This window comes from Rousettus aegyptiacus, unplaced genomic scaffold (genome assembly GCF_014176215.1).
Source record: "Rousettus aegyptiacus isolate mRouAeg1 unplaced genomic scaffold, mRouAeg1.p scaffold_m13_p_8, whole genome shotgun sequence".
NCBI classification, from domain to species: Eukaryota; Metazoa; Chordata; class Mammalia; order Chiroptera; family Pteropodidae; genus Rousettus; species Rousettus aegyptiacus.
The window spans coordinates 42,391,368-42,415,110 of record NW_023416311.1 but is presented as its reverse complement, the minus strand read 5'-3'; the positions used below and the strand labels follow the sequence as shown (position 1 = coordinate 42,415,110).

The 23,743-nt window shown below is 38.4% G+C and overlaps 1 protein-coding gene across 2 annotated transcripts in view; it reads right to left on the bottom strand.

Moving 5' to 3' along the window:
- The window catches only part of MCC (MCC regulator of WNT signaling pathway), a 377,378-nt gene that overhangs the window by 262,574 nt on the left and 91,061 nt on the right, over positions 1-23,743 (bottom strand). For both annotated transcript variants that reach the window (XM_016147258.2, XM_016147249.2), the window contains exon 3: positions 17,812-18,026. In XM_016147258.2, coding sequence (XP_016002744.2) covers positions 17,812-18,026 — 215 coding nt within the window. The remainder of the gene's footprint in view (positions 1-17,811; positions 18,027-23,743) is intronic.

The following is a 23,743-nucleotide window of genomic DNA, read 5'->3' as shown; positions in this document are numbered from 1 at the left end:
AAAATTTCAGGAGCCAGAAACTTATTTATTATTAAACAGCTTCATGACCAAATTATTACTTCGAAAAAGATGGTTCCCTCATATATCACACCCTTCTCTTTGCAATCCAAGGCGAGGTCCAGTGATTGGCATGTGGACATTTTTAAATGAAAACCATGGTGGATACATTAGTACCTAGGTGAAATCTTGCTTTTAAACATAATATAATTGGGCCAGATTTTGGAAATGTGAGGAGAGATTTGATCAAATTAGCACTAATGATTCTTTCTCAAATATTTTCAATATAATATCCTACACTTTCTTAGTTGACACATTATATAAACAGATTTAGGGAATTCAACTGCTCAAATTTCCTAAAGTTATATTTTTATTAACAAAAGAAAGCACAGGTGTAAAATGACATTTCATCATACATTTATAGTTAAGTAGTCATTTTGCTCTATTTTTGTGAAACATCCTCAGAACAACTAAAACTGCTAAATATAAAGCAAAGAAAACAGAAACAAGAATGATAAGCGATTCACATTTCTACTGAAATATGAAAGTACAGAATTTCCATTTTTAATTTGAAGTCTAGAAATGAAACTAAAATATATCTTTTCCATAGCTGAATGTTTCTTTGTTAAATAAAACAAATGCAAAAATGTTTAAAAAACAATAGGGAAAAGTATTATTCTCAGGGTCATATGATTTTAATAACTTCGATCTCAATTTTTAAATCTTGGTGTTTGAAACTAGAAGCGAGCAGTTCTTTAAACAATTTCCTAACTTGGGATAAAAACTAAACCAGAGCTCAGCCTTCTGGATGTGAGAGGAACTGCACAGGCAAGTGCAAGGGCCACCGTAGGAGATTCAAGAAGGATGGGGATGTTTTGTGGTTAACACTTAGAACATATATAGACATCTCAATTAGAAGCATCTCAGTTACAAGAAGATGAGGCCTTTTATTCCCAAACTTAACTCCCGATAAGCAAATGCTTCATTTTTCTGAAGTACAAAAGGCTTCCTTAAATGCAAAACCCCGGTTATGTACTAAAGAGCAGTGTTTCTCAAATTTTAACGTGTATATGAATTACCCGAGAACTTGTTAAAATGCAGGTTTTGATTCACTAGGTCTGGGGTTAATCCCACGATCTGCATTTCTAACAAAATCTCAGGTGAAGCGGATGCTGCTGATTCATGGACCAAACTTGAGTGTGAGGATACAGAGAATACACATCTGTTGCTTTTCCTACTTTACGATCTACTGAGGAAAACCTGTAAGTCACCATAGTTTCACTTTAAATTGTTCCTACCAACTATTTAATATTTAATTTTGATTATTTCTGCATTAAAACTTCATGAATATATTGAAACAAATAACTATATAAAATGATGTCACCAGAAAAAGATACAAAAGCCAAATCTGTTGTGAATAGTTTCACTGAAAAAGAATCAAGAATATTAATTATGAAAAAATTAAATTGTGCATTATGAGCTTCCCAACTGAAATAAATTAAAGTTTCAGTAAATAAAGAAGAAATCAACTTCTCCTACACTCATCTGATTATTCAATTAAAGCTTTTTGGATGAAGTCAACATTAACTTAAAGTATTTATTTTATCTCTACTTCTATCTCCTATTTTAAATAATTGGCCATGTTAGAGGATATTTTTGAGCATCAATAATGTGTTAGGCACTGGGCTGGATGCAGAGGATGGAGAAAATGAGTGGAGCGAGACAAAAAATAAACAAGTAAACAATTAATTGAAAATAGAAAACATCCAGCACTATCTTGCCAGGTATGTGCGTGAGCCACTTTGGAAGCCTTGAGCCTGGTTTTACTGATGACTGCAGCCCTGGCTAGGGTCTTGAATGCAGCCTCATTAGAGACCCTGAGCCAGAGCTACCCAGCCTAGCCACTCTTGGATCTAATTCATAGAAATTGTGTGAGTAGATAAATGTTTGTTGTTTTAAGTCACTAAGGTTTGGGGTGATTTGTTATGCAGCCATAAAGAAGTACTACACAAGGTACTTGGGTGAGAAGTGAGAAAATATCTGTTTAAACAGGGTGGTCGGGAAAGGCTTCTTTGAGAAGGAGACATTTAAGTCGAGACAGATAAAATGGAGTCAGTCTTGAGTAGAAGGGGGTGTTGGTGGTGGTGGAAGGATGAAAAACATTCCAAAACAAGGGAACCAAATGAACAAGGGAACTAAGTGAAGGTTCTGAGCTATATATGGGGGCAGTGTAGCTAGAGCTTATTTCTACAGAGAGAGAGGAAGATGAGGTCACAGAGGTGGTCTTAGCCATATCAGGCAGGGCCTCTGGTAAAGAGTTTAAATTATATTCTGAATGCATTGAGGATCCTTTGATGAGTCTTTAGCAGAAGACTACTGTGATCCACTCTGTTTTAAAAACCTCACTGGGGCTGCAGTATGGGGTAAGAATATTGATGCCTTGGCCTGCTGTCTACTCTTCAGTTATTCAGAAGGTTGGATAAGAAGGATTAGGAAAGGTTTGAAAGTATTAGGAATGGCACAAAGATATAATTACTCTTACTGTTACTGTTAGCTATTTATTATTCCAAACTCAGGCACGGTGTGGCCTCTAGAATGTTGGGAAGAAACAAATGGAGGGGAGAGAGCAATAGGGAACTGCGGTTTCTGCAGGACCTCAGGGCTTTTCTGAGGCAGCCTCTGATCCCCGCTGAACCCAATTCCAAACACAGGAGGGAGTTATAGACCTGCTAAACCTAAAATCTTGACGTGGAACAAGAACAAATTTACATTGCAAATATTTACTCTTTGGTTATAGGTATGATTTTTTGAAAAATATAAACTGATTTTTTATTATGTAGATAGGTATTCATTGTAGAAAAATTCTCACTTGTTATGCAGGTAATGTACATTGTAGAAAAATTTCAAGAGCAAATGTGCAAAAGAGAAGAAAATAAAATTACCCGTCACCACAATTATGCTGATAGACATTGTTTTCATGTTGGTGAATATCTTTAGTATCCCTATGCCTCTGGTTGCAACTAAGATTTTTTACAAGTTATTTTTCCTTCTCCATATGGTTTATAAAAACCATAAATGCCGATTTTAGGTACAGAAAATATAAGGAAGAAAATAACTAGCACCAATAAAACTACCTCTATTTCTTTCTGAAAATCTAAAGGTGGCTGGCAACCCACTCAAGTCTGCAGCCGTCACTCTGAGCTACCATTTTACAGACATTCCTTTCCTTACTTTCAGCCTACCTACTTAGCTCATTAGAAAAGGAAATAAAAGTTGAGGACTGTTCACTATACAATTGAGTTTTCAACCTCAGAACAAAACCTGTCTGGAGAAATACATTAACTTCTGGTTGTCCTGGTTGCCTAAGTTTCTCACAATATATTTTCAATGACCTACATCCAAGTTTGAAGTAAAAGTTCTTCCATTCCTGAGCATTAGCCATTCTTATGTTCATGCGATTCCCTGGACTTTCTTGCAAAGTCTTTTATTGGTATCTTAGGCAATCACCCAGAACCACAAGTGCTGTGAGCCCAGAGAAACTTAAATCTCTATGATAATCTTGAATATTTTATCGAACAACTAAAAGCCATTTACTTAATGGAAAGTATTACAATACATGATGCCATTCCAATCAAGGTTTAATTCATTTGAAGGCAGACTTTCAAGAGTGTAAACCTGTATTTTGCTTATAAAAGGAGCCACTCTCAGTTAAATTTCACAGAAATTTAAATCATCCATCTATAGCCAACCCTGATCTAGTTTTACCACTCTGATACTACAGTTACCTTTTTGGATTCATTGGAAACAGTTTTAGCCAACAAGGTCTAACAGAGACTTGATCTTAACGTACCTGAACTCTGGAAAGTGTGGTGCAAGCTGGGAATTTGGACTGCATTATTAAAAGGTAACCTGAGATGATTCTGGGAGTGTGGGGGGAGGAAAGGGGCAGGCAATAAGTAAACACATGAATTAGGCTTTCATTTATACCTTTGGTTGTAAATTAGATCTTTTGTCTAGATTAAAGCCATTAGTGGACAACAACAGAGAAAATGTGTTTAAATGTGATAGGTTTGAATTTCTAACATTTAACTATGATTCAAAGTAGAGACGAGTACTATGGGAATACAGAAGAACGCAGACAGAACCAGGACTGTCTGGTTTCAGGTTATATATGGTTTCATAGTAAAGGGGAAGTTAGGACACATAATAGAAATTACTATATACTATTTGCATATAGATATGGTGCTATATTAAGTTGATAATGAATTTTCTTTCTATGGTTCTCACCATAGAGTATGGATTCAGTCATTTTCAATGCTCTCTTTGTCATCTTCATAAATTCCCATGCTAATGTATCTCTTCAAGTATTGTTAAGGTGTCTGAATTGGGGTGGATTATATCAGGTTGTTTAGAGTCAATAGTACATGGTCTCTCATTTCAGAATTCTGTCTTAATAAGGCCTGTTTTTATAATGAAATGAATATTTTATTCCTCTAGAATTTCTCATAAGATTTTCTTTGAAGGGAATATATTGATAAACCGCAAAGGGTGGAAGCATAAGATGCCAAGGTCATGTTTAACAACAAAGATGGTTTTTAAACTACAACATATAATAAGGAATTTGCATCCCTCCTAACAAAGAGAAGGAAATAGAGGAGTGAGTAAGCACACTGCTGGGGAGAAGGGTGCGGAGCAGAGAAAAGCCTCAGGTCTGGGACTAGGGAGGGTGTCTAAATGACGGAAGTATCTCATACAGACGCTGAAGCTCCTCCTTGCTTAAAAAAAGTGTGTGTGGGGGGGCGGTAATTTACATGCGATTTAAATCTCCATATTCCCATCCCTTTCTAAAATCCCTTTTGCTCACCGGTTTATTTGTGAACATAGATTTTTCTCTCTGAGTTCAAATTCTGGGCCACAATGAGGGAACAGATAGAGATGGTACAGACAGTGACACTGAGGGACAGAGGGGCAGCTGACATTTGGGTTATTATAGCACTACCACTACTACGATTATTATATTTTAGTATGAAACACATCACATTGATGTCTATAAACATGGAAAAAAACCTAACAACTAACGAATGATTCTTTTTCTCCACAGAAGTATAATTGACATCATAATTCGTCGATCTGCGAATCCTTTACCGCCTAAGTCAATGGCAATGTTTACTTCTTGAGCTTATGTGAATGCCAATCTTACAAGTAAGTAGTGCCTCCCCGCCTCTCCCCACAGAGAAACAAACAGCACAAGTGATAGTTGGGGGAGGGGTGGTGACGGTCAGGCTTGAAAGAGGGGCTGGCCATCTAAGGATTAGATGATACAGGCAAGGCCCTTCCCTCAAAATCCAACATACAGTAAACAAAACAAATGTGACCAATTATTATTAGTAGTAATAGGAACACATTAGTCCTTCTGCCACTTTTGTCTCTAGAGGAAGGTTTTATCCTCATCCATGGAACAAAAAGAATTACCTCAAAGACCGGGGAAGAGATTACTCCTCTGCCCAAGAAGAATCTATCGATAAGTTAAGGTGGGGTCTACCTCTCTCACCACTGTTTTTCTCTTCACCTTTAAGTCAGGTTGAAGAAAGCCCGCAGCATTCCTGGCAATTAGATTGAGGTCTCTAGGTTCCAAATGCATCTTTGATAGATGCCTCTAACTGCACCAAAGTGGCAGGAACATTTCTCTCAGTATTTAAAGTTAATCTTACTTGGCATCTAGGCATAAATAACTACACAATCATGTCAGGAGGCCCCAACATAAATCCACCAGGGGTTTTAATTACTCCCCAGTGACAATGTCTTTTACAAAACCAGAGAAACGAAAACCGAATCAGTGAAAAAGAGAGAGAGAGAGAGAAAGAGAGAGAGTAAGTGTGTGTGTGTGTGTGTGTGTGTGTGTGTGTGTGTGTGTGTGTGTGTGTGTGTGATGGCTGAGGCTATCCCCAGACCAGCCAGGGCATCGTTTTTGTACTACGAAGGAATAAGATCAGGAACCCACAACCGGTTCAGTTCAGAGTGTGCGAGACAGCATCGCGCCCTGTAGTTTTGGTCAGGAGAAGGAATGATTATTTCTTGGCATTGCCTGCGTCATTGCTCCCTCCTCTGCAGGGACATAAATGATGGTTACCAGCTTGAGCTGCAGAGCCGGATAAAGCTAGTTTTGAATCTCAGCCTGATGTATCCTGACTGTTTCTTTCCAGGCAACCTCTCTAATCCTCAAAATTCTCATCTGTACACAGGGATCGTATCCATATGTATGACATCGAGCTGTTATGAGGATTAAGCAAAATACTCTAGGCAAAGCACTTAACACGATTTATTAAATCGTTTCTCCCTCAGGACTCTGGTTGGGTCAAAGTGAAAAGAGTATCTTATATCCCAACTGTGCCTAAAAGTAAACATTGTGAACACACATACACAAACACACATGTATATGAACACAGCTGCTACAGATCTCACAAATTCAAAAACAAATCCTCGCAAGTTCATTCTATATATAACTTTTATAAATCTAGAGACTCACATAATCCAGTCCATAAGGGTTATTCCTGTGAAGGAAACAAATCCAACAATCAAAAGTAATTAAAAATAAATCAAGTTCTTTATGAACACTAATTCCTCAGATTCCATCAAAGGATAACTTAAATAATCTACTGACACACTTCTTAATGTCCCTTTGCTTTCTTCTTAAACTCCACTACACTATTCAGCTGCACTAAAACTTCTCTCTTTAACGTTCCGTGACTCTGCAAACACACAGCCTAGTGCCTTCCCTGTCTCTCCATCCACTCACCCTCCAACCCCCAGACCATCTCTTTATTATACAGATCAGCTGTACTTCTACCCCCACCAGCAAGATGCTCCCCTACTAAGGACCTGGCAGGAGAGGTAAACTGAGTAAGCTGGAACATAAATCTCGTTAGTGATCATGGGGAAGGAAACAGTTCTGCAGACTCATGTAAATGATTTTTGCCTCCGCAGATCCAAAATAAAAGAACACTTCACTGTACCTTTCTTTTTCCTTGTTCTTAATTCACTATTTTATTCACAAATACGAAGATGGAAAGATAGAAAATCTTACTATCCTATCTTAGGAATGTATGTTTTCTTTCTCTCCTTTGCTTTGTCTTTAAAACAGAAAAAGGTCATTAAGATGTTAATAAATAACTCTACTATTAAAGCGCCACTGAGATCAGTCATTGAAAGAAGGATGAAAAAGAAACTACGAGGAATAATAGGGTGCTGCCAAGTAGCTGATCTGTTTTCATAAAACACTTCAGAATAAATGGCATTTGTATGATGTGGAGGAGACTCTTCTCCCCCTCCCTACATGAAGAAGGGCCAAGAAATGCAAAGAAACTGATAACTGTTGGGTGTCTAGATATGGGGCCACTGCCCTCTAGTGTGTACTTTAAAATTTGCAAAATTCCTTTACCTACCCTGGTGAATCACAGATCCCAAAGACAGTAGAATAGGATAAAACATGAATCTCCGTTGAATTATCCAACAGAATCACTTAAAAACACTTTAAGAGAGTGAGATGTGACGGCCTCACACCATCTCACTATCTTTTGAAGCCCACAGTCTTATCAGGCTCTAAAAATGAATTTGTTGTTCCAGTCCAACAGATTGCCAAAGGGCAGAAGAGATTTAAAAATATTTAACAACTGGTATGGCACAGCCACTAGTATATAGAACAGATATCCACAAGCTGCCAGCTGTCAGCAGTGCCAGAGGCCCCTGCAGGGCCAGAATTCACTCTTAGAGGCTGAATCATGGTAGGCTGGGGGTTCCTGGAAAAGGGGATGAGGTGGCCTGGAGAATAGGGGGCCTGATATAGAAGTCTGCCATTATTTTTAACAAATGATCAATCGTCAGTTCTGGGGTGTTATGGCTGGAATTAGCTCCACGGAGGAGATTAGAGGACATAAGAACAACAAGCCAGCATGACCCAGCAGAGCAGAAGAGTGGCCCAGAGTCCAATAGCAAAGATCTCAAATAGAGGACGCAGGGGTTCCTCATTTCCCACCAACAATGAGGAACATCCCCCTAGTCCAGGACAGGGGCCTGGCAGGGTGTCAGGAAACTTACTTTCTAACCTCAGTTCTCCTTCTGCGATATTAGGCAGATATTTTTATCTTGGCCTCCATATCCTCATTTTTTAGATGGAGAGATTAGACAAAGGTTTTTAAAGTACGTTTTCATCTCTAGGTAGGAATTATTGTCCTTTTTCATGATCTGGTATTTCTAAATGAATTCTACATACAAGATTATTCAGCATAATTCCACCCACCCCCAGTTTTATTGAAATATAATAAATTAGTTGCTCATATTTACATTATACAATTCAATGAGTTTTTCTTTCAATTATAGCTAGCACAAAATAGTATAATAGTTTCAGTTTTACAGCATAGCGATTAGAGATCTATATAACTCATGAAGTGGTCACCCCAATAAATCTAGTATCCCTCTTCCCCCTTACATATTTTTTACATTGTTGACTATTTTCCTTATGCTACACTTTATATCTCCTGTTTATTTAGTATATATCCATTTGTGCTTCTTAATCCCTTTGCCCTTTTTACCATTCCCCACAAACTCCCCCCCTCCACCTAGTAGCCCTCAAAATAGTCTCTGTATCAGTTTGTTTCCATTTTTTTGTTGTTGTTTATTTTGTTCTTTAGATTCCACATGTACTTGAAATCATGTGGTTAGTGTCTTTATCTGACTTACTTCATTCACCATAATACCCTCTAGGCCCATCAAGGCAATTTCTTTTTCCATCTCCTTCCTTTTACTCTGCGTGTGTCTTTTAATCTGAAATGAGTCTCCCGTAGGAAGCATATGTAGGGGGCTTGTTTTCGTATCCATTTCAGCCTCCCTATCTTTTGGCTGGAACACTTGATTCTTTTCCATCTGAGGTACTTGTTGATAGGAATGTAGTTATTATCATTCTTTATTCATTGTTGACACATGTTTTTTCTTCTTAAAGAAGTCCCTCCAACAATTCCTGTAATACTGGCTTGGTGTTGATGAATTCCTTTAGCTTTTGTGTGTGTGTGTGTGTCTGGGAAGCTCTTTATCTGTCCTTTGACTCTAAATGATAGCTCTGCTGGATAAAGTATCCTTGGTTATAGATCCTGGGTTTTTATCACATTGAATATTTTGTGCCAAGCCCTTCTGTCCTGCTTAGTTTCTTTTGAGAAATTAGCTGCCATTCTTATGGGTGTTCCCTTGTAGGTAACATCTGCTTTTCTTTTGCTGCCTTTAAGATTCTCTCTTTGTATTTAACCTTTGGCATTTTAATTATGATGTGTCTTGGTGAGGGCCTCTTCAGGTTTATTTTTTGGGGGGAGGGACTCTGAACTTCCTGGGGTTGTATGTCTATTTCCTTCACCAGGTTAGGGATGTTTCCTTCATTATTTCTTCAAATATATATTCAACTTCCTGTTCTCTCTCTTCAGGTACCCCTATGAAACATGTTTGTTATCCTTAATTTTGTCCCACAGGCTCCTTAAATTATTATTATATTCTTGGATACTTTTTTCTTGCCATTCTGATTGGGTGTCCTTGGCTTTCTCATCCTTTATATTGGTGGTTCAACCCTCTTCTTCATCTACTCTGTTGATTCCCTCTAATATACTCTTCACCTCAGATAATGTGTTCTTCATTTCTGTTTCCATTTTATCATGTCCATTTCCATTTTTATAATTTTTAAAAATATCTTTGTTAAAGTTCTCACTGGGTTCATCTACACTTCCCTTAATTTCATTGAACATCTTTAAAACCAGTGTTTTGAACTCTGCATCTGTTAGGTCATTTGACTCTATTTTTTTTTTTTTTTTGATCTCTATTCTGTTTTTTCATATGGTTTCTCCTTGTTTTCCTATTTTGGCTGTCTTTCTGTATCTTTTCTATGTACTAAGCAAAGTTTTTAAGTCTCTCGGTCTTATTAGCGTGGTTTTGTGTAGTAGGTGTCCAGTGGCACAGTCCTGAGGGGGGTTCAGCTGCAGACCAAGTTCAGGCCCAGCCTGTGCCCTTTCCAGGGCCACCTGTTAAGATTCAGCAAGCAATCCACAGGTTCTGTGCTTACAGTTACCTGAAGAGGCCACACCAGAAACCGAGGTCAGTTGCCACTAGTATGAGTCTTGGAGCTCCTCAGCAAGTGGCACAGGACTTGCTGAGGACACTGGATGTGGCTTAGGTAGGGCCACGAGTTGGGGGAGGCAAAGTTTCAGGGAGTTCTCTGGGCAGAGCGACCTCTGTTATCCAGTTTGATGACATCTCAGCTATGGCAGCGCTGCCTCCACACACTGGGAGGTGGGAGGGCTCAACAGAGGAACAACGAATACCATCAGCATTTCTGCCTGGGAGAGATCCTCGCCTCTGATCCTCGCTCAGACAACTCAATGTCCCCCTATAAGTCCTTGTTGCCCCCCAAGCAGTCAACTGGAGCTGGTGCTCAGAGATAGCAGGTCTGCCACTGGGAAAATCTGGTCACGGACAGGGTCCCTTTAACAGGAACATCTACACCTGCAGGCTGCTCCTGTCTCACTCAGTTGCTGGGGACTGGGCAGCCTCGTGTCTTCACTCCCTCCTACTTCCAACTGTTGTAAGATGATTTCTTATTTCTCTCCCTGGTTGTAGGATTCTGTTCATCTAGACTCCAGGCGACTCTGCTTTCTGTCTGCTCCATATTTCTGTCTCAACTTTGATGTGGTCACAAAAGGGGGTGAATGAAGCTTCTATCATCTATGCCATTTTTCCTGGTCTCCAGCATAATTTTTAATTTTAATGATGACAATATCTTTGAGACAGCTCCTAGCTCATAAAAAAGTGCTCAGTAAATATCTTGAAAAGTGCTTGAGAGATCTGATTTATTCATAATTTTTTAAGTTTCTGTTTCCAAATTCTACCCCAAACTTATCCACTTGCAAGTAAGTCTCAAAATTTGTTTCTGATAATCAGATGAGGAAAATAGCCTCTACTATTTAGTGAGCACCTACTTGCATGAGGCATTGGATTAAGCGATTTATTCCTATTTCATGAGAATGCAGAGGCTGAAAGAGGTTAACTGACTTGTCCAAAGTCAGATGTAAGAGCATAGTGGGTATCGCTGAGGTCCACATCCTTAGTTACCCTGCTTGAGAGCCTCATGTGTGACAAGGTCCCCACCAGTTACTGCGGAAGTACAAAAAAGCAAAAGCAATTGTAAATTCTTCCATTAAGTGAAATTTATTTTTTTCCTTATTTACTAATTCAGAGATACTTACTTACTTTTGATGCCAAAAAGTCCTTTCTTTTATGAAATGATAGTGATATTAGATAGTAGGTAGATTGGCTTCTGATTTTTGGTAATATAAAAAGTTGGCAAGTCTCAATCTTTTGAAACTTTACTGGCCCATGAAGTTGAAATATCTGGAAGCCATTTCTGTAATATGAACATTTGTTGTGCAGGTATTTGGTTCATTGTCAAGATTAAAAGCCTATGAAGGATGGTATAAAAGCCTTTTGTACATCTTATTGATGAAAATTTGTTGATGAGGAGTGTCATGTTATCTCTTCACTAAACAGACTATAGAAGGGAAAAAAAGAGATTCCTTTGGCCATTGTATAAGTTAGTCAGTTCTTCCATTTATGACAAAGGCATGGAGAAAGTAGAAGCTAAGTTAAGAGCAGAGAAAAAAAACTAACAGTAAGCTGTTTCCGCTAAACAAAAAGAGAGTAGCTCTCCAGAAAACAAAACAAAAAAAAACATTAACTTAAACCAGAAAATACAGAGCCTGTATTTTCAGATTTTATAATTAATAATAATAATAATAATAATAATAATAACAGCAAAAGAAGAACATCTTCATTTTTACAAATAAAGGAAAACTGCATCAAACTTAAAGTTCTTCCCCAAAAAGTCTTGTAATTTAAGTAAGATGTTAGAACTTAATCTCCAATATATGACTAAAGAGTATTTTAGAAATTTAAAAGTACTTGTGAAGACTTATTAATAACTCAGTATCTATGAAGTTAGTCAAGCGATTAAACCAAAAAGAAGATTCTTATTTATCTTACCACCACAACACAGATTTCTTACTTATTCACGCATATATGAAGATTTTTCTGTATTGGTTGAAATGTGTAGATAAAGTATTCCCCAACATAATATAACTATGGACTGCATTAAGTAAAGTTCGGTTAATAATGAATTATGATAATAATTATTATCATATAGATTTGTGTGATAATAGACACCATTTAAATTCAACTTCCAACATCTAGATGTTATAACCAGCCTAAAGAGAAAAAGCTGCTTGGACTATTGGATAAACAGAGTTGCAAAACTTGCTATGTCCACTTTTAAATTCACATTTATGCAGAACTCATAATTGTCTTTCCTTCTTTAAAATGTAAATCACTTTTGCAAAAAAAGTATAAGAGTGAAATCAAATCATAAAATGGGCTAAGTTGAAGCAAAATTGTCCAAAGTATTCTAAAGGAAACTGGCCTTGAGCAGCAGGATGCAGAAGGCAGACACTACCCACGTAGCAATGAGACAACTGTGCTTACAATGTCATCATTTGAAATGTTAGGGGAAACTCATGAAATGAGCACTTTCCCAGAAATAGCTGGCATTTCTATAACTAACAACACAAAGCCAAATGTATTCATCCCTCTATCTAACCAAATTTATTTATTTTTTTGAAATTCACTTTCAATCACTTGGAAGTGACGATTCAAGATTCTGAAATTATTATTTTTTTTTATCGACTCCATAAAGCCTTCTTGTAGCCCCTCCTAAAAATCCAATATTTTATTTGTATTGTTCCAATTCTATGAAAAGCTAATGAGTGATAAGCATGCCATATGCTTAAGAATTTCTTGTTCTTTGATTGTGAACAATGCCCAGAAGAGAGTGCTCCCAAAACAACCAGCCTTGCTCTAACCAAAGCCAGGACCAAAGGTTTCAATACGGTAAACCCAAATTTGGCAAGTATCGTAATGATTATAGTATCTTGAAATTACAAAAGGAGAACTGGAATATTCCCTATATTAAAAGCAATTCAGGAATACATAAAAATAATTGGTAAAGACCTTTTAAATGAGGAAAGGTGGGGAGACAAATGATGACTAACTTTTCAGCAACTTTCTGTATTGGATTAAATACTTTATATCTTATGCATGACTTCTTTTATAGTGTGTTTATATTTAATTAACATCAGCTAATTAATACCTTTATTAATAAAAATTAGTAAATTCGATAAGGAGTACTTTATAAAAAACAAGTAGCATGGCTGGAAGAATTTATTAAGAAATTGATATTTTGTTCAGGAATTTGTCAGTGTTGTAGCTAGACTTCAGTTATTTTATATTTTATAATACTTAAATATGTCACTACTCAGACTCCATAACATTGTAATTTTTACTTGCACTCTTCCCTGAAATACAAGTCTTTGGAGAGAAAATCCATCAGAGAATAGGCTATTTATCTTTTCCATTGCATTTCTTCTTCACTAATCTCCTGGAGTGTGTCACATTGCTTTGCTGATAGCTTTATGAATAAGGCTCAGCGTGTACTGTCAGTTTCACCACTGCTCTGCGGAGGCTTGGTACTGAGTCAACTTAGCCAAGATGGAACTATATTTTCCAGAGTTCTCTTTCCTGTATGATTCTGTATGGCCATGAGAGACATTCTGTGTGAAATCCAGAAGGTAGAAGTGAAGAAATCATATTTTTTATGCTCTGAAAGCTGTTGCTCATCTGCTGCTTGTCTTTGGGTGTGCCAGGTTTGCTCCTCCCTTGGGGTCTCTGAATCCTGGGCCAGGTATGTGTGCAGCTCCATAGTTATGGGTGCCAGCTCGTCCAACAGCTCACCCACAGCACAGAGGTTGGGCATGGTAAAAGAAAGAAGTGGGATCCAATTTGTCTTCCTGGGTCTCAGTTTGTCCTCATGTATTGCAGCTCGTACTTGCTCTCCTCTACACCCAGCCTTCCTTCTTGTCTGCTGATCTGAAAGACTTATAGTAACTTCAGGCTCAACACTAGATTCGGAATCAACAACCTGCATAGGTTGCTCTACCAGCTTCCACATTCATGTAAGGTCTACCCCTTAAAATAAATCCTTTGTTCTATACATGTGTAGCCATTCTGCTTCTCAAATAAAACTCTAACTGCTACAAGCTTCTACCTATGTCATCTTGTTGTTTTTGCATCCTAAACAATATATTAGGCCTCAAAGTCATAACATCCGCTATTTTAGTAACAAGATAAGACAGGTATTTAGTGCTAGAAGAAAAGAAAGAGATGCTTAAAAAGGTAAAAGCTACTGTAGGAAGCTCCTAGAAGCTTCTCTATGCTAAAAATGCTGTGTCAGTTACCGATTTATCATCTCCACATTCCCCTTTCTGTGCCCTGCTTTGTGATACTAAAGCTGCACCTTGTAAACATTTCTCCTTCGTGAATAGGGGGCACTTGGTGGGATTCTGGATAAAGAAGGGAATTCTTGTCCTGGTTCTATTGTGCTTGCCACTGCTTGTTCTTGTGGAGGGAAGTCAGTAGCACAGGGCATCCAGTGGTGCTTACCCCTAATTAGTTTCTGTAGTGCCATTTTGGGGGCTTCTCAGTGGGTTTTGCCACTACTGCACCAGGCAGCTTCCCAGTGAGTTCCTCTGGCGCCTCAGCCAGCACCTTCTCAGTGATGCTTAGTGAATCTTGCAGATGCCCCAGTGTGTGGCATCCTAGCAAGCTGAGTTAACACTCCAGAGTAGGGGTCCCCAACCTTTTTGGCACCAGAGACCAGTGCACCTATGAAAATCTAATGCGCAATGATCTGAAGTGAAGATGAGGTGGTGATGCTGGTGCCAGGGAGGAGCTGTGAATAAAGATGAAGCTTTGCTCCTTCGCTCACCGCTCACTTCCTGCTGTGTGGCTCAGTTCCTAATAGGCCACAGACCGGTACTGGCCCACGGTCCAGGGGTAGGGGACCCCTGCTCCAGAGGGCCAGATTCCTGCTCATAAGCCCTCCCCTGCAGCATCTCAGGGATCTTCTCTGTCATCCAGTGGGCCCCAGCCACTCCCTTCCAATGGAGTCTGGAGAGGAGAGGGCCCTCTTCTCTATGTGTTTCTTCCTTGGTACTCTGTCTCAGCTATACGGGGAGTGACTGCTCTTTACATGTGCCGATCCTATATTCATTAGAGTTTTATTTACTCCTTAATAGGTAATCCCCTGCTACTAGTTAATAATTTTTTATGTTAATCTTTCCCTGTGCGAATTACTGTGTGCTCTCTGTCTCCAAACTGGACATTGATAAAATGCCTTTTGCTCTTAAAAGCTATTAAAACAAACAAACAAACAAACACACAAACAACTCAGAACTTAATTTTATTAGTTTAGGATTTCTTTTCAAAGGAACATAAATTATTCTTAATACGAGTATATAAGTGAAAGCTATCCCAATATGCAGTTTAGAGAGATTATTTGCTTTCTTTGGCCACCTGTAAGGGGCACTTCTCGAACTGGGCTCCATAGACCCCTGTGGGCAGACCTTGTGTCAACTATTGCTATGAAACGAACCATCCTAAGCACAACGGCTAAAATAACAATTATTTATTATTTCTCATACTTGACAGGAGGACTCCAACATCACACAACAAATGATTAAAATATAGGAAAAAGTGAAGAATTAGGGGTCAAATACATTCTCCCACAGGGTCAAGGACATTATCAAGGGTCTGCAAGTTTAGATAGTATTTTAAATTTTTTATTTTCAATTTAAAGGACGTGAATTCCTGTATTTGCATTTATGGTCTTTATTTATTTATTTATTCAATGTATTTCAATGAATAGTCACTATTATTGATTATGTGTTTGTCATCAGTTTTTATAGACAGAGAAGTATGCAAACTGTTAAGTGTATAGTTTATGAATTTCAGTAATGTGAACACTCCTGCTTGAGCTGGGTCCTCAACATTTAGGGGAGTGTGTCTCAAACTGGCCTCTGCAGAGGTCAGCTCAGGAAATTTTAAAGCTTCTCCAATAATGCACAAAGAGAACCTCGCTGTGGGAAGTGCGGGGGATGAGTTGCCCTCTGATCAGGAGAGATGGGAAAACAGAATGAAACTCAAGAGGTTACTGGAGAGGCTTAGAACCAAGGAGCCATGCAAAGGTAGGAAAACATCCCACTCCTGCAGTTTTCAATGGTAGGTTTGCTGCAGAAAACTGGTGCGCCATGAATCCCTGAACCCGTCAGAGTGGATGGGTACCACTAAATTTTGATCAATGTGTTTTGAGCAATGTCAATTTTGATCAAAATCAATTTGATCAGTTTCTTGCTATTACCGATACTGCTCCGGTATGTCTGTCCTGAAACAAGCTGTACTGATATAGTACAGAGAAAGTCCAGCTTGCCGCAAATTATTTGTAACAGCATAGCATAAATCCAGGCCCATGCCAAAGAAAGATGACATATTTACTGATGCTTGCCTAGTCTCCTGAGCATGCAGGAAGGCAAGCTTAGGAGAGTTGATGGTTCTGTCCAAACTGAGCAAGAATGTCCTTGCAGGTGACCAAATGACAAACAGTGCAATAACTATGACTACTTTTACAGGTATATGAGACATAGCTATACTCTAGGTGTGATGGTGTGTGAATGTATGTATTTTTAATACATTTTAAATTTTATAATAGTTTCAGATTTACAGAAAAGTTGCAAAGATAGAACAGAAAATTCTCATATCCCTCATACCCAGTTTCCCTTATTATTAATATCTTCATTATTATGGTAAATTGTCACAATTAATGAACCACAATTGACACATTATTAATTAAAGTCTGTAACTGATTCATTAGTTTGTACCTAATGTCCCATTCAGATTACCACATTACATTTAGCAGTCATATCTTCTTAGGCTCCTCTTAGCTGTGACAGTTTCTCTTTCTCAGACTTTCCTTGCTTTTGATGTCCTTGGCAGTCTCAAAGAGTACTGGTCAGGTATTTTGTAGAATGTCCTTTAACCGGACTTTGTCTGATGATTGTATTTTAATTATTGCTGGCATATATAGGATTGTTAGTTTCTTCAAACATGCCACCAAAAATGTCAGAATTAGAAAATGTGGCTCACATACACACAAAAAAATCTGAAAACCATTGGTCTACATCACAACAGACTGAACATATTTGTAGGATAAGTGAACCACATCTTGCTTCAAGATGTCTGTTCCATATTCGAACTTCAGTGTCAAGAAGCAAGGTAGGTTTATGGACATTGCCACAGAGGCTAGATAGCAATCTCAATTTATAAACTGTGTATGTGTCACTCAAAATGGCCCAGGCCATCAGCCATCCACCCTGGCTCCCCAGAGCTAAGTTTTGCCATAGTTTTCAAGAGAAAATATTTAAAAAGTACAAATAGAAACTATAATCAAACATACTATGAACTATTTTCCTGTTTGTTTTTCAAATGAGTAAAGTCCAAACTAGAGAATGGAAAGTATTACATCCTGTTAATTTGTAATGTCTGGTAGTATAGAAGTACTCCAGTTCTGGAAATCTATTGTAGATATTCTAGTAAGTGGATCTGTACAAGTTACACACCAAAGACACTTTTTAAGCATCTACTTCGCTCTTCATGATGAGTAAAGTCACCAATAAATCATAAATGTTTGGAGCACTTAACATTATTGCAATGCTGGTAATGGTACAATGCTTATTAGCTCAATACAAAAGACAATACCAATATATCCCCTGGAGCTCAAAATTAAAATGCTTTCATTGGACTATACAGAGGCTTAAAGATTTCTGTGAACCAGAAAGTACTCACCGTGTTGGCCAGTTCTAGATAGCTTCCTCCTACAGACTTGCCAAAATGTGGAGACTGTGCGAGCAGTTTGTGGAGAGCAGTAGCCCGCTGATGCAAAGAGCCTCCGCCATACTCAAGAAGCTTCTGTAGGGCCGAATGACTCTGCAAGTCTGGGCTTTGGAGGTCCCTGGCACCCGAGTCGTATTCCCAGCTCTCCCTGGCCGCTGATAAGGCACCTAGGAGAGGCAGAATAAAATAAAAAGATGTTTTCTTCATGAGTCTGTGGGTGGCCAACAGGCAATGATTTGGAACCTTCTAATGCTTTCACATGCCAGCATGTCAGAACACATGTGGCGCCCAGGCTGCACGCTAAGCACTTTCCCTTTCAAACTGACACATGGGGAGCCTGGAGATAAGAGCAGTTTTAGGCAAAGCATTGAGAAATAACTATCCAGTGAATGCGTGCCCTGAAAACAGAAATGTTTAGGAAAAAAGCGCCGGAGAGCCAAGAAAAAGGAATCCGGGTCAGAGCCACATCTGTCTATGATTTTCACAGGGTTACCGTAGGATTAGCTTTTACTGTAATCCTTTTTCCCAGCTAAGGAAGAAGGAAGCAAGTGAAAAGATAGAAAGTTAAGATATGGTACTCTATCATAATTTTCTGGTGTTGATATACTCTTACTAGGAAGAAGTTGCAGGAAGCTAGGCTGTAGCTGCCAGTGAGGTGTAGCCATGCTTTGAGGATGTGCTCTGAGCGATAGAATATAAATAGAAGTGATAAGCATCACTTCAGAACCTGGCTCATAAAACCCCTAGTGTGTGATTCTCCATGCCCTTTGCCTTCGGGCTCATTCAGATGGGCAGGTCACCCTGGGGAGTCATGTGGTATACATGGTGAAGCCACAAGATGGAAGATGCCAGGGTCCCTGAATTACCTCCTGCAGCAGGACTGTCTGTTGATTCCGGGTACCCTGTTTTGACTTTATATGATTAGAAAAGGGAAACTTCTTTTATGTTTGATAACTGTATATTTTTGGTTTGTGAGAGCAGCTAGTATTACCTTAAGTATTACAGCAGATCACAACCTAATAAAAGATGCTAATAATTATAATACAATAGGAAAGTACAATGAAACAGTAGACCTAGAGGAGGGGTAGCTAACCTAGTCCCCTGGAGTGGAGTGGGCAATATTCAGGAAAAGCTTATGGGAGGAGAAAGCCGATGCTTCAATAATTCTCACTTCTGCTAAAAAATAAAAAATAAAAAATGGGGGTAAAACCCACTTCCTTGCGTTGCTCACTACTGAATAGAAGTCCCTTGTATGTGCAGCTAGTTAGTGGAGTCTGGATCACTGTCTCTCAACTGCAAGGGAGGCTGGGAAATTTGTTTTCTGGATGCTAGTTTGGGGAGGTTGAATTTGTAAGGGGAGACCTTTCCTAAACATAGGAAACATAGTCAAAAGGCCTGATCAGCCAGAAAACATGACAAAGGTCTCCACCCAGGCACTGTGCTCGGTGCTGCAGGTACGGTGGTGAGTACAGTAAATCGTAGTCCTTGCCTGCGGAATTTTCATTTTGGTGGGTCTTTAAGACATGACTTTATATGACAAAAAAAGACTTGTTAAAATGATTCGATTTGTACTATGAAATGAGAACACATATAGATTACAATTTCCTATATGTAATTACATATAGCAAACTACGAATTATATACAATAGGTTCTGATATGAATTTCCAATCTCCCCTTGTTGAGTATTGGGGAATTTACTCAATGTAATGAGGAAAAACTGTCTTTGTCGGTGTTTCCCTCTACACTTAACGTTCTGCTGATCTTCATTCAGTCTGACTCAACGCTCTTTCTGTATAGTGCTGCATAGCTGAGGTGACACATCTTCGTATCAGAGAAGACAGTTCTGTCACTCTGTCTTGAAGTTTATTTTAATATCAAAGTCTACCAACTATATTGCAAGGGCGGTTTTGCTTTCCTTCAACACAGACTGCAAAATGTCACTCCTCCCTCCCCATGCTCCTCTGCAGGATCTGTCATCTGCCTCGCTGCCTCACGTTCCCTAACCTGGCCCCAGTAACATATAGTAAGAAGACTGATTGAGGTCAGAGTCAAAAAATGAGTTGAATCACACAGGGCCTTATATCTGATATATAAGTCAAATAAACATAGGGTTGGGTCCTGGCCCTGTATGTTTTACCACAGTATCGCCAGTACCTTGCACGTGGCCTGCAACATAGCAGGCATTTAATATACATTTACCGAATGGATTGCTGAATTATCTATGATTATAGTACCGTAGAGTTTCACTTCTTAAGTGGGAAAAAGCACCACGGAGATTAATTTTTAAAATCGAAATAAATTATACACTCACACTTTTCTTTATGCAGACAGGAAGCCTCATTTTTAAATAATAAAATTATTATTGGATAGATGGCCCAAGGAAGCTTCGTTTGAATTGAGTATGCTGTACTAACAGACCCAAATCCAATTTCTGGCAGAGTCACATAATCAGGGGAGCTAAGCTCCATGTTAACCAATGAGATAAAAAGGCCCTCACACTACAACCTCACAATTTTGGCTGAAGTGATGCTGAGGAACTCAGATTTTCTGCTAAGGAGCCAAGTTAATCCTATTAGCATCCATATAAATGGACCCTAAACAGGGAAGTGCATTTTTTTTAATACAGTAGACTATTCCCAATGCTCTCTTTTAATCTGTGTTCATATCAGATTTTTCTGAATAAAAACCAACATCCTGAGGCAAAAATTAGTCATTTAATTGGGATGATCTCACTGAAAAAAATGTAGGTCTGGTAACTATCCACTTTTTGCTCTTTGAAGCCTCATGGTACCTGATGTTTCTAGGCGTACACTCAGCCTCTTGCTAGCCTCTCTTCACTCCCTTGCTAACCTCAAAAAAAAAAAAAAAAAAAAAAAAAAGCTTTCTTTTCCATAACATGAACACCATAACAGTTCTCCTGTCCCAATGCTCACTAGGCTCTTCGTATTTCTTCTTGTAAGGACATGAATCCCACCACAAGGGCCCCATCATCATGACCTCATCTGGCTCTAATTACCTCCCTAGAGACTCATCTCCAAATACCATCACACTGAGGGTTAGCACTTCAATATGTGAACTTGGAGGAGACACACACATTCTATCCATAACAACCACTGAGCAGGAGGGAAACTGACTGCATGGCATCCTTTAAATACCAAAGGCCAAAGCACTCCTTGGAGCTAGAGGTCTCTGCACACACAGAATCAAAGGAGGCCATCATTTCTGCCACTATAATCCCTCAGGGCGCTCTCCAGTAATGGGTAAGGTGTATTCTTTTTTTTAACCAGAATATTTAGTGTTTAAAGGTGACAGAGCACAGATTCTAAATAATTCACTTATCAGTAAAGCACAGGAAACAAGTGGCATTTTGACATGTTCATAAAATGCATCACTGGGAAAACTCAGCTCTTAGAAAGAATGCTGGAACAGAAAATCTTCCAAACACTGAGATCCTTGCTCTGCTGGGTACTTGGCAGCTACATGCTAGTGCTTTAATCCCATCTTCAAAGTGTCATCCAAGATTGGCTCCAAGGCTTGCAATCACTATGCTTATTCTCCAAAGGCACTATGCCACCCTCCCAGGGACTAAGCCCCCTGTGAAAATAAGGCAATCCAAAGCATTAAAATACCTACCTTCCCCTTAAAGATAGTAACAACAATCATGATACCTGACAGAGCTGGGCACTGTTCTAAGCATCTTACATATATTATCTTATTTAGTCCTACCCACAGCCTATATATGACTAAATAATTTTTTCTAGTTTTTGAAGAGGACATTTTTTTTTCCTGCTTAATTTTGTAGACATTGCTCGTTTGCAGAGATTAGTGGTAAAGAGCTGGGGTTTTGCAGTCAGATATTGTAAGGTCACTATGACCAGCTATGTGACTTTAAGCATGTTATTTAATCTACCTTTCGGTTTCCTTATCTTTACAATAAGGATAATAACATATACTTCATAGAGGTGTTGTGAAAATTAAATTAGATTAAAATATGTAGAACATATTAGACAATGCCTGACATATGATAAATGGATCAAGACTCATTAGCAATTATCTGGTCACACCTCACAATTTTAGTTTTTTGGAATCCATTTTGGACAACATAATAGGGAAAAAATATACAGGGTTAATGTATACTCTCCCGGCTTCTGAAAGTTACCTGTTAAATTACTAATTCTTAAAAAACAAACTTTCGGCACCTAACTGGTGGCTAAAATTTCATCGATAGTTTGTACTTAATATTAGCTTTATTGTAAAGTCAATGAAAATAGGCAATTAGGTCAGGGCCGAAATTATGTTCCTGAGTATGGAATATTCCTTAATAAGGCAAAGTTTTTGCTTCTTGGGTTTGATACTTTGCTTCCCTATTCTGTTTGGCCAACTCTTAACTCCACACTCAGCCATTCTAAAACTTGTGGACAGCATCATGAGGATATCTGCACAGTCCATCAGCAGAAGTGTCAGGTGCCAAAAAGCTGAACAGGTATGACTTATTCATCAGAGCTGTGCCTGGCCACCCTAGCCATCCCTCTGTTGTTTTTTTTTTTTTTTTTTTTTACCTCCAGTTCCTTTCCTACCCTTCATGCTGGGGTGTTTCATCACTTCGCAAGCAGATGATAATGCAAAGTGCTTAGGGGATCCTAAAATGCGTATTAATAGTATCTTATGATATTGTCTCTATCTAGTGGCCATTAATCTTTCATTTATATGGGTTGTTTAGATAACATTGCCTAACTGATTACTCTCAGTGGCAAGACAGAAAATACTTTCAAAACACCAGAGGCAGCTAACTTTCTGAATTTAGAACTATCACACCAATAAAAAGAAGCATGGGAGAATTTGAACAAATTGGCTGCCAGTTGTCAGCCTTCCCTGTCATAGCACATTTACTATTTTTAGGTAATACTGAAATCAACAGAAGCAGCAGTAAATCATTTAGTCCAAAACAGAATTATCATATGAGTCTTTAGTCATGTATTAATGTCAATGTGTAGTACAAAATTCAGGAGCCTAACTGCATGAGGACTCTAGCTTCTCCCGGTACAAATTACATTGCAAACATAGGCTAATTGTCTTAAAATCTGGGTCTGTGGTCACAAGAAAATTGGGTGGGAAAGGACAGATAAACAGAGCCTATCTATCCTTCTGGGAAGAAGCAAAAGACAAAAATAATTCAAAGCACATGTCCTACTATGGGGAGGTAAATAATATTATCTCTCAAGTGATAAGAGTCAATTTTTTTTGGCCTTTGGCTATTTTCAGGAAGTAAGCCTATTAGTGTCCTATTTCGAATCTATGTTACATGTGTCCTACCTAGAGACAATGTACTGAATTTAATGAAACATTGGGGATAGAGTGTAAGATGTACTTTGAAATGTAACTCTCTTTTCCCACCACCCCAAGACTGTTGATAGGTGACAAGAAAAAAATGAAGAAATGTATTTTTCTTACTGAAGTATGTCTATCAATATTATCATCATTAGTGGACATTTCTTAATATCCCATTCTATTCAAGTAAGTTCAACAATCCTTGATGTATTTAAGCTCAAGATCAAGAACACTTAATGGAAGACAGTTTAGAGACAACCAAGGAATAGATGGAATAAATAGCCTTTAAAATTCTTCTCTAGCTCGAGATTCTATTGTTCTGTTCTCCGAATTTAATAAAAAAGGCAAAGTATCTGCCCTTCAGCAGTTAATAATACAGTTATAAAAGCACAGCTGAGGCAAGCATATTTAACTTAAAGAATAATTAAAAATAGTATTTGGCAGCTTATTCTCCTGGCTTGTCTCAAACTAGATAATAAAGGAGATAAGCAAGAGGGTTGACTCTGGTCTGAAGAATTCAAAGGATAGTTTAGGGAAAACATTAAAATGAAGAGG